The sequence below is a fragment of the Heterodontus francisci genome, chromosome 26, assembly GCF_036365525.1.
Source record: "Heterodontus francisci isolate sHetFra1 chromosome 26, sHetFra1.hap1, whole genome shotgun sequence".
NCBI classification, from domain to species: Eukaryota; Metazoa; Chordata; class Chondrichthyes; order Heterodontiformes; family Heterodontidae; genus Heterodontus; species Heterodontus francisci.
In genome coordinates this window covers 74136632-74148679 of record NC_090396.1, presented here as the reverse complement: position 1 = coordinate 74148679, position 12048 = coordinate 74136632, and the positions used below count along the sequence as shown (strand labels likewise).

General features: G+C 44.4%; 2 protein-coding genes across 3 annotated transcripts in view; one reads left to right on the top strand and one right to left on the bottom strand.

Annotated features, from left to right (window-relative positions):
* Positions 1–12048, bottom strand: part of LOC137384470 (nucleoside diphosphate kinase) — a 423199-nt gene that overhangs the window by 29538 nt on the left and 381613 nt on the right. The gene's annotated exons all lie outside the window — the stretch shown is intronic.
* The window catches only part of utp18 (UTP18 small subunit processome component), a 40867-nt gene that overhangs the window by 20256 nt on the left and 8563 nt on the right, over positions 1–12048 (top strand). For both annotated transcript variants that reach the window (XM_068058585.1, XM_068058586.1), the window contains exons 7-10: positions 1786–1960; positions 3979–4079; positions 10549–10639; positions 11768–11891. In XM_068058585.1, coding sequence (XP_067914686.1) covers positions 1786–1960; positions 3979–4079; positions 10549–10639; positions 11768–11891 — 491 coding nt within the window. The remainder of the gene's footprint in view (positions 1–1785; positions 1961–3978; positions 4080–10548; positions 10640–11767; positions 11892–12048) is intronic.

The following is a 12048-nucleotide window of genomic DNA, read 5'->3' as shown; positions in this document are numbered from 1 at the left end:
GAAAATAGAATGGCAGGTAATATAAAAGGGAACCCAATATCAGTAGAAGCAGAGAGAGTAGAGGCAATGGATAAGATAAAAATTGAGAGGGGGGAAGTATTAAAAAGGTTGGCTATGCGTAGGGTAGATAAGTCACCTGGTCCAGATGGCTTTCATCCCAGGTGCTGAAGGAAGTGGGGATGGAGATAGCGGAAGGACTTGCCATAATTGTCCAATCTTCTCTGGATATGGGGAAGTGTCAGAGGATTGGAGAGTGGCAAATGTGACACCTTTATTCAAGAAGGGGTGTAAGGACAGTCCTAGTAACTACAGGTCAGTTAGTTTAATATTAGTGGTGGGTAACAGTTTTAGAAATTACAATCAGGGAAAATATCAACTGACACTTGGAGAGGTTTGAGTTAATTAAGGATCGCCAGCATGGATTTGTAAAAGACAGATCATGCTTCACAAATCTAATTGAATTTTACGATGAAGTAACAGAGAAGATTGACGAAGGGAATGCAGTGGATGTTGTTTGTATGGATTTTAAGAAAGCATTTGATGAGGTACTACATAAAAGGCTGGTTAAGAAAATTGAAGCTCATGGAATAGGAGGGTCAGTGTCCAATTGGATAAAAAATTGCAAGTCGTGGTAAATGGTTGTTTTTCAGACTGGAGGATGGTAGACAGTGGTGTTCCCCAAAGGTCAGTGCTAGGATCACTGATTTTGTTGATATATATCAATGACTTGGATCTTGGAATACAGAGTATTGCTGACGACACCAAATTTGGAGGTGTGGTAAACAGTGAGGATGTTGTGAACTGCCCAGAACAGGACATAGATAAGCTAGCAGAATGGACAGAGAGGTGGCAGATGGAATTTAATACTGATGAATATGAGGTGATGCATTTTGACAGGAGGAAAGGGAGAGGCAATATATGCTTAATGGCACAGTTCTAAAGAGTGTACAGGAACAGCGACCTGGGGGTGCATGTGCATCGATCCTTGAGGGTGACAGGACATATTGAGAGAGTGGTTAGTAAAGCAGGATCTTAGGCTTCATAAACAGAGGCATTGAGTACAAAAGCAGGGAAGTTTTGCTGAACCTTTTATAAAACTCTGGTTCGGCTCCAACTAGAGTATTGCATCCAGTTCTGGTCACCACACTTCAGGAAGGATGTGAGGGTCTTTGAGAGGGTGCAGAGGAGATTTACCAGAATAGTTCCAGGGATGGGGGGTTTTAGTTATAAGGTTCGATTGGAAAAACTGGGTTTGTTCTCCTTAGAGCAAAGGAGATTGAGGGGAGATTTAATACAAGTGTACAAGATTATGACAGGTTAGACGAGAAACTGTTCCCATTAAAAAATGGTACAAGGACTAGGGGACACAGCTTGAAGGCTTTGGGCAAAAGATGCAGGGGGAATATGAGGAAGAACTTTTTTTACACAGTGGGTGGTAATGACCTGGAACTCGCTGCCCACAAAGGTGATGAAAGCAGAGATGATCAATGACTTCAAGAAGAAGTTGGATGGCCACCTGAGAAATAGACTTGCAGGGCTACGGAGATCGAGCCGGGGAGTGGGATTGACAGGATGGCTCTGTGGAGAGCCTGCATGGACTCAATAGGCCGAATGGCCACCTTCTGTGCTGTAAATGACTCTTATGACTGAGTGCACACAGCTGGCATGGGCCGTGTGAGCGTGCGTGGCCCGTGTGAGCGTGCGTGGCCCGTGTGAGCGTGCGTGGCCTGCTGCCTGAGCATGACTGACTCAGACTAGTAGCTGCCAATATTTATTCCACTTCAGGTTGATGGAAAGACAAACCCCAAGATTCAGAGCATCCACCTAGAACGGTTTCCAGTGTACAAAGCTCGCTTCAGTGCAGACGGTGAGCAGGTTATTGCCACGAGCATCCACAACAAGATGTTCTATGTGTACGATATGATGGCTGGGAAGGTGATTCCTGTCTACAATGTCCGAGGTGAGAGTTTCTGCACTTCTAACTATTGTTACTAGAACATTCAGACCCCATGAACAGTTAGCAAACATTCTGGTGCATGACAGTCAGAAGTCACCATTAATTTTTTGAACCCTTGAGGCTTGTATATTTACAGAGCCCCATCACATGGAAAAGCGGGTTTTAAACTGGGGAGAAGGGGAGACTGGGCAGGACACAGGGAAGATTAATTTGGAGATGTGGGGGGTGGTGGGTGAACACAAAGAGACAAGTTTTTAAAGAGGCCTTTGGAGGAAGGGAGTGCAGTGGAAAAGCACGTGGATTTGGAGGAGAGTTCCAAGGAGCAGGAGTGTGGTGAGTGAAAGATCGGCTTCTGATGACAGCAACTTGTATATTTATATAGCGCCTTTAATGTAATATAGCGTCCCAAGGTGCTTTACAGGAGCATTATAAAACAAAGCATAACACCAAGGGGCGGCGCAGTGGTTAGCACCGCAGCCTCACAGCTCCAGCGACCCGGGTTCAATTCTGGGTACTGCCTGTGTGGAGTTTGCAAGTTCTCCCTGTGTCTGCGTGGATTTTCTCTGGGTGCTCCGGTTTCCTCCCACAGCCAAAGACTTGCAGGTTGATAGGTAAATTGGCCATTATAAATTGCCCCTGGTGTAGGTAGGTGGTAGGGAAATATAGGGACAGGTGGGGATGTGTTAAGGAATATGGGATTAATGTAGGATTAGTATAAATGGGTGGTTGATGGTCGGCACAGACTCGGTGGGCTGAAGGGCCTGTTTCAGTGCTGTATCTCTAAACTAAACTAAACCAAGCCAGATAAGGAGCTATTAGGTCAGGTGACCAAAAACTTGGTTATAGAGTTAGGTTTTAAGGAGTGTCTTAAAGGAGGAAAGCGAGGCGGAGAGGTTTAGGGAGAGTATTCCAGCGATCGGAGCCTAGGCCACCAATGGTGGAGCAATTAAAATCAGGGATGCACAAGAGGCCAGAATTAGAGGAGCACAGATATCTTGGAGGGTTGTGGGTCTGGCAGAGATTACAGAGACAGGGAGGGGCGAGGCCATGGTGGGATTTGAAAACAAGGCTATGAGTTTTAAAATCAAGACATTGCTTGAGTGGGAGCCAATGTAGGTCAGCGAGCACAGGGGTGATAGGGGAACGGGACTGATGGAGGAGAGGGTGAGAGCTGTGATTCAGTGGGGGCGGCCACGAAAATGGATTGAAGAAGGCATTTCAAAAGAGGGCTAAAATAAATAAGTAAAGAATGAAAAATGATTTTTCAGCACCATTCTATCATGAAGCTGCACACAGGATAAATGACTGATGAACACTGTGATCACAGCACTCTTTGCTAACATTTTAGCCGTCACCTTTCCTATGATATTTGTTGTGTTCTTGCCGAATCAGTCTGCAGAGGAGGAGGGGCTTCCTGACACTGGTCTCTGAGGAATGCGAGCGTCAAGCCTGTCCCAATTTACACAGCGTGAGATCGAGAAAGTATCTTAACTGCTCTTGTAAAGGAGCTGCTCTGTCTATATGTAGAGATTGACGTGTAATTGTAAAAGCTGCTGTCCACTTTCAGGTGTTGGTGTCGATGGTAACTCTCCTTCCTGACGGTTTGTTTGTTTAGGGGGCAGTCAGGTTGTCACCTTTTATGTTACTGCAGAGTGCTTTTCTGCTTCACAGCAATGCAGAGAGCTGTTGGTATAACTGCAATGAGTTCAAATGTGTCACCAGGGCTGTCTTTTGGGAATACTTAACAGGTCAGCAGCATCAGTGGAGAGAGAAACAGTTAACATTTCAGGTCGGTGATCTCTTGTCAGAACTGGGAAAAGGTAATCGAGTTGAAACTTTAACTTTGTTTCCTTCGCCACAGATGCTGCCAGACCTGCTGAGTATTTCCAGCATTTTCAGTTTCTATTTCAGATTTCCTATATCTGCAGTATTTTGCTTTTGCACCAGGTAAGGCTGCTTTTACTTGATTTTTGTGCATGCTGTACTGTACCACTGAAGCTTTTGGCTGTTTGCATTTGTAGGGTTGGCGGAACGGAAAGTTAGGAAGTTTGAAGTTTCACCTGATGGCTTGTTTCTGCTACTCCTTGGGTCCTCTGGGTATCTGCATCTACTCTCCATGAAGGTAAGTTACAATAGATCAATTCTGTAATCTACAGGGACCAATAGAAATCACTGACTAACCACAAGTCATAGAAATCATGGAAAATTTACAACACAGAAGGAAGCCATTCGGCCCATCATGTCTGTGACAGTTGACGAGCTCCCAGCCTAATCCCACCTTCCTGCCCTAGGTTTGTAGCCCTGCAGGTCATGGCTCTTCAAGTAGACACCCAAATACTTTTTAACAGTGGTGAGGGTTTCTGGCCCTGCCACCTTTTCAGGCAGAGTTGCAGGTCCCTACCACCCTCTGGGTGAAAATATGTTTCTTCATCTCCCCTCTGATCTTTCTACCAATTACTTTAGATCAATGCTGCCTGGATTTTGACCCCTCTGAAAAGCTTATAAATCGGTCATCGCTATTTACTCCATATAGACCCCTCATAATATTATACACCTCAATTAAGTCACCCCTCAGCCTCCTCTATTCCAAGGAAAACAACCCAGCCTATTCAATCTTTCCACATAGCTAAACTTTTCCAATGCTGGCAACATCCTCGAAAATCTCTGCAGCCTCTCCACTACAATCACATCTTTCCTGTAATGTGACCAGAACTGTATGCAGTACTCAAGCTGTGTTATATACAGTTCTAGCATAACCTTCCTACTCTTGTATTCTACACCTCGGCTAATAAAGGAAAGCATGTCAAGTGCTTTCTTAACCACCTCATCAGTGGCGCAGTGGTTAGCACCGCAGCGACCCGGGTTCAATTCCGGATACTGCCTGTGTGGAGTTTGCAAGTTCTCCCTGTGTCTGCGTGGGTTTCCTCCGGGTGCTCCGGTTTCCTCCCACATGCCAAAGACTTGCAGGTTGATAGGTTAATTGGCCATTATAAATTGCCCCTAGTACAGGTAGGTGGTAGGGAAATATAGGGACAGGTGGGGATGTTTGGTAGGAATATGGGATTAGTGTAGGATTAGTATAAATGGGTGGTTGATGGTCGGCAAAGACTCGGCGGGCCGAAGGGCCTGTTTCAGTGCTGTATCTCTAAACTAAACCTGTCCTGCTACTTTAAGGGTCTGTGGACATACACTCCAAGATCCCTCTGTTCCTCCACACTACTCAGTATCCTCCCATTTATTGTGTATTCCGTTGCCTTGTTACACCTCCCACTTCTCTGGATTGAATTCCATTTTCCACTTTTCTGCCCAACGCACCAGACCATCTATATATTCCTCCTCACTGTCAACCACATGGCTAATTGTTTTATTGTCTGTAAATTTCTTTATCATGCCCCCTATATTTGAGTCTAAATCATTAATATAAACTACAAAAGCAAGGGACTGAGCCAGTTTTGGATCCAATTTGCCACTCCCTTGTGTCCCAAGGGCTTTTACTTTTTTGGCCAGCCTGCCATGTGGGACCTTGTCGAAAGCCTTGCTAAAATCCATGTGGACCACATCAACTGCCCTGTCCTCATCAACGCTATTTGTCATCACCTCAAAAAATTCAATCAAGTTAGTCAAACATGACCTTCCCTTAACAAATCTTTGCTGACTTCCCTTGATTCATCTATGCCTTTCTAAATGAGGGTTTATACTGTCTCTCAGAATTGATTCCAATAATTTGCCCACAACTGAACTTAAGCTAACTGGCCTAAAATTACTTGGATTATCCTTTCCTCCCTTTTTAAACAATGAATCAACTTGGCAGTCTTCCAATCCTCTGCCACCACTCCTGTACCCAGGGAAGATTGGAATATAATAGTTAGAGCCTCTGTAATTTCCTCCCTTGCTTCTTTTAACATCCTGGGATATATTTCATCCGGGCCTGGCGATTTATTTACTTTCAAAGACGTCAAACCCTTTAATACTTCCTCTCTTACAATTTTATCCATCCAATATTTCACACTCTTCCTCCTTAACTACAACGTCATCATCGGCCCCCTCTTTTGGGAAGAGAGCTGCAAAATATTCATGAAGAACCTTACCTACATCCTCCACCTCCACACATAGGTTACCTTTTTGGTCCCTAATAGGCCCTACTCTTTCTTTAGTTATCCTCTTACTCTTTAAGTACTTATAAAATTTGCGGATGATACAAAACTTGGAACAATTGTGAATTGTGAGGAGGATACTGTAGAACTTCAAAAGGACATAGACAGGTTGGTGGAATGGGCAGACAAGTGGCAGATAAAGATCAATGTGGGGAAACATGAAGTGATTCATTTTGGTAGGAAGAACATAGAGAGACAATATAATATAAAGGGGGTGCAGGAGCAGCGGGATCTGTGTGTATATGTGCATAAGTCATGGACGGTGGCAGGACAGATTGAGAAAGTGGTTGATAAAGCATACAATATCCTGGGCTTTATTAATTGGAGCATAGAGTACAAGAACAATGAGGTTATGTTGAACTTGTATAAGACACTGGTTTGGCCTCAGCTGTGGCATTGAGTCCAGTTCTGGGCGCCGCACTTAAGGAAAGATGTGAAGGCATTGGAGAGAGTGCAGAAAAGATTCATGAGAATGGTTCCGAGGATGAGGAACTTCAGATAGGAAGATAGATTGGAGAAGTTGGGACTATTTTCCTTGGGGAAGAGAAGGCTGAGAGGTGATTTGATAGAGGTATTCCAAATCATGAGAGGTCTGGACAGAGTAGATAGAGAGAAACTGTTCCCACTCGTGAAAGGATCGAGAACGAGAGGGCACAGATTTAAAGTGACTGGCAAAAGAAGCAAAAGTGACATGAGGAAAAACTGCTTCAGTTCAGTGGTTAGGATCTGGAATGTACAGCCTGAGAGTGTGGTGGAGGCAGGTTCAATCGAGGCCTTCAAAAGAGAATTAGACTGTTATCTGAAAAGGAAGAATGTGCAGGGTTACGGGGAGAAGGTAGGGGAGTGGCATTAGGTGAATTGCTCAATCGGAGAGCCAGTGTAGACACGATGAGCTGAATGGCCTCCTCCTGCGCAGTAAAGATTTTGTGCTAAAGCATCTTTGGATTTTCTTTGATTTTATTTGCCAGTATTTTTTCATACCCTCTCTTGACTTTCCTAATTTCCCTTTTAATTTCATCCCTACATTTTCTGTACTTTTCTAGGCTTTCTGCAGTATTAAGCTCTCAGTGTCTGACATAAGTTTCCCTTTTTTGCCTTATCTTACCCTCTATGCACCTAATTATCCAGGGGGCTCTAGATGGGGCTGTCCCATCCTTTTTATTTGTGGGAACATGTTTACATATTGACATTTGACAAAGTCCCGCATGGCAGACTGGTCAGTAAAATGAAAGCCCAGAAGATGCAGGGGAAGGTGGCAGTTTGGATCCAGAATTGGCTCAGGGACAGGAAACAAAGGGTTGTGGTTGACGGATGTTTTTGTGAATGGAAAGCTATTTCCAGTGTCGTTCCACAGGGCTAAGTCTTGGGTGCCTTGCTGTTTGTGGTATATATTAATGATTTGGACTTAAATGTGGGCGGCATGATTGGGAAATCTGCCAATGACACAAAAATTGGCCGTGTAGTTAATAGTGAGGAGGATAGCCATGGGCTCAAGAATGATATCAATGGTTTGGCTGAGTGGGTGGAAAAGTGGCAAATGGAATTCAATCCAGAGAAGTGTGAGGTAATGCATTTGGGGAGGGAAAATAAAGTGATGGAATACACAATAACGGGAGGATATTGAGAGGGGTAGAAGAAGTGAGAGACTTTGGAATGGATGTCCACAGATCCCTGAAGGTGGCAGGATAGGTAGATAGAGTGGTGAAGGCATATGGAATGCTTTCCTTTATGAGCTGAGGTATAGAGTACAAAAGCAGGGATGTAATGCTGGAACTGTATAAAACACTGGTTAGACCACAGCTGGAGTATTGCGTACAGTTCTGGTCACCACATTACAGGAAGGACATAATTGTTCTGGAGAGAGTACAGAGGAGATTTACAAGAATGTTGCCAGGGCTTGAAAGTTGCAGCTATAAGGAAAGATTAGATAGGCTAGGTTTGTTTTCACTGGAACTGAGGAGGCTGAGGGGTGACTTGATTGAGATGTACAAAATTATGAGGGGCTTAGACAGAGTGGACAAGAAAAACCTGTTTCCCCTGGCGGGGACATCGGTTACCAGGGGACACACACTTAAGGTGATTGGTAGAAGGAGTAGAGGGGACATGAGGAAAAACTTTTTCACCTAGAGCGTGGTGGGTGTCTGGAATTCACTGCCAGGAGCGGTGGTGGAGGCAGAGACCCTCAATTCTTTTAAAAGGTACTTGGACATGTATGTACCTGAAGTGCTGTAACCTGCAGGGCTATGGACCAGGTGCTAGAAGATGGGATTAGTTTGGGAGGCTAGTTTATTAGGCCAGCGCAGACACAATGGGCTGAATGGCCTTCTATACTGTACTTTTTCTATGGTTCTCATGGCTGTAATTGTTTCTTTAATCTATATTGCCATCCCACCTCCTTTTTTATACCCCTCTCTATCTCATTTATAAACCTTGTAGCTGGGAATGTCAAGCTGCCTTTCCTGCTGCTCCCTAAGCCGTGTTTCAGTAATAGCTTAAAAAAAACATACTTCCACATGTCAGTCTGTTCCCTCAGCTCATCTGCCTTATTCGCAAGGCTCCTTGCATTTGAGAATATACCATTAAGCACAACCAGGCTCCTGTTTTGTCTATTTTCCAGCATTTATTTCCTCTGCCTTCCAACCTCTCTTGCTAATTTTCTGCCTTCCATTTTCAACTCTGCTTTTCTCCCTTCTGAATCTGCGCTCAGCTTCCCATCATAGTGTGGCTATGGTAACACTGTTTTAGTCACTAATATCAGTAGAAAACAATGTCAACAACTTACATTTATATAGGGCCTGTAACAGAATAAAACGTCCCAAGGCACATCACAGAAGCTTTATCAAGCAAAGTTTGACCCCGAGCTGCGTAAAGAGATAAAAGCTTGATCAAAGCGATAGGTTTTAAGAAACATCTGAAAGGGAGAAAGAGCGGTAGAGACGCGGAGAAGTTTAGGGAGGGAATTCCAGAGCTTAGGGCCCAGGAAGCTGAAGTCACGGCCGCCAGTGATGGAGTAATTAAAATCGGGAATGCTCAAGAGGTCAGAATTAGCGGAGCGAAGAGATCTTGGGATAAACCTGCAGGTAAACAAACTTCACGTGTATATTTGCTTAACAAAAGACACCATTCAGTGTCAGACTTTGGAGTCTTTTTCTCTCTCACTAAAGTTTGGAATTCTGAATTAAGTTTATCAGACACATCTCATCTGAGTGGCACTTTTATGTTTTTGTCCATCCGTTAGTTGTGAGTAGTGCTTTGACTTCATCATAGAGATTGCTGAGACTATTGACTCGTACATTCTGCTTTTTAATCTCTCCATTTTACCAACTGATGCACAAAAAGGTTAAAGTTTGCTTATGTGCACCATGTGAATGTAGGTATGGAGATTATGTGCCCAGTAACACTTGAAATACTCATTACTGATGGTCTGCACTACTGCACTACTGATCGGACAAGTTAATTAGGTTTCAGCACTGCCTTGTTCATTATGCACATGGTTACCTAGATGAAATTGCAGTGTTATTACTTTGCTCTGAAAATTGCAGGTCATCTGTCACATCAGATATGTGCCGCCTGGGAATTAGCACAGCTTAAATTTTTCATGCCCACGCAAATTGGTTTCTGAATGACTGCTGGTGGTGGTTTTGTATTCCTGCTGAGGGCGAGGGTACATTGTTTTTGTGGTCTCCTTCACCTTTGCTCCTGTTCTCTGTGCAGCACACATTTATAGACTGTGATGCTGCAGGATACCCTCCCAGTGCTTTACTGATGATCCGACAGCAGCCACTCGGAGGGTGCATAAGGCAGGAGGCTGACGTGTTCCCCACCCCTTTCACCACCGCCCTATCCACAGCATTTCCCCTGAAGGGTGAGGCTGAGATTGGGAACTCTCAGTCACATGGACCTGCAGTCACATGGACCCATACCCTTCCCACTTTGTGTCTTAGCAGGTTGGCATTTGGGTCTTCACTGTATGTCACGCAGCTCGGAGGCTGGGTAGGCGACTGCCAGCCGCTAGGAAATGTACAAAAACCCACCTGAGTGGCCACTTTTCATGTGTGAACCTAAGCATTATGTTGCAGGCTATTTGGCCACGGGGGCAGCATAGCTGCACCTGCTGGACGTGCATATTTCCAGCTGGCTAGCAATCAGGTCTCAATAACTTTAGCTGACTCCACCTGCAGATTGTTGTGTCCTCCCTGAGCTGAGGTTATCTTCCAGCAAATGTTACTGGGAGTTGGTTTTTCCTCCACTACGTCCAAGTAAAGACCAGGGATCGGTACTTTACGTGTGTCATTGTGACCTGTGCATTCACCCACTGAGCTTACCAGCTGCACCTGTTTTGTGGGACAGTGCATATTTTTGTTTGACTGACGGCCCACTGTCTAATGCTGGGAAATTCTTGCTTCATCTAATTGTCTGTCCATGTTCCATCTGCAGACTAAAGAATTCGTGGGTAGTATGAAAATCAATGGACAGGCAGTCGCAGCCACCTTCTCTCCTGATGGGAGTACAGTTTACACAAACTCTGGTAAACAGATATTATGCTCTGTGCTTTTGGATCCATTAATGGGTCGAGGGGTGGGGGAGGGCGTGGACTCAGTGAGGGGGCTGGGGTGGGGTTTGGCGAGGGGGCTGAGCGATTGATAAAAGGCTAGGGATCAAACTGTGATGTTGGTTAATGCACTGATTAATCCCTTTATTGATAAAGCAATTAGGAGAGACAAATTCAGTTAGACGCAGTTATTCTCTGTGACCCTCTGTCCTTTTAACACCTTCCCTTTTGTTCTCTTTTGCCCCACCCCCACTTTATTTGCTTAAAACCTATTACATTTCTAACCTTTGTTAGTTCTGATGAAAGGTCACTGAGCTGAAATGTTAACTTTGTTTCTCTCTCCACGGATGCTGCCAGACCTGCTGAGTATTTCCAGCATTTCTTGTTTTTATTTATTATAGGAGAGACAAAGATTGTTTTACTTAAAAATAGAAAGCTTGACTTTTAATCTGCAACTATTTGTACCTGTGGAATCACTCCTGGTTCCCTGTTTCCTTTATCATAATCCACAATATTCAGAGCTCGCACAATTAACCTTTTGAATACTGGCCTGTAACTGTGTAGTTAATATAACCATTCATCTCATTGAATGGTGAAACAACTTGAGGCCTGAATGATTTACTCCTGTTCCTATGTTCTATCTCGTCACCCTTCCCTCAATATGCTTACATTCTCACTCGCACACTTTTCCCAATGGGACAGCTCATCTTTGGTATGATGCTAACTGTAAAATTCACCTGTACTGTATTATTGGACAATTGCTCAAAGGAGTGTTGTTCAACTAAAGTTGTTTTCCTTGTGTCTTACAAATCTTTTTCTTCGGGCCACCTTTCTTCTCCCAGAAGTGTCAGCAGTTCCACAGAGCACTGTAAATGCAACCAATTTGTTGAGCATAAATGAAAGATCACTCTGAGCTGGTCCTGTAGCCAGTGGTGATGTTCCTGGTTGATTGGCCCCTCAACAAGTGTTATGAATCCCTGAGTAGAGGTTACAGTATTTGTTTTAGCTCCTGGTCCTGTTGGGTGGGACAGGCCAGAGTTATGTGTTTGTTGATTTCTGGCCAATGCTGTCCCTAACTCTATCTACATTTTGCTTTCGTTACAGATGAAGGAGAAGTTTATATTTGGGATGTGAAGAGTAGGAGGTGTCTGAGCAGGTTCATAGACGAAGGCTGCCTGAGAGGGACGTGTATTGCTGTCTCTCGGAACGGGCAGTACGTGGCCTGTGGGTAGGTGAACCCTTGTGCCCTATGGTGTTGCCCTGTGCCAACAGTGACCCACAGCTGCTGGTCTTTATCTTTGCAAGATTTTAAGGTTGTCTCCATGGATCCTCTGTAGGGCTTCCCTGATGATTCAGTTTATCCAGAGTTTGGCTGAAGGTCATCA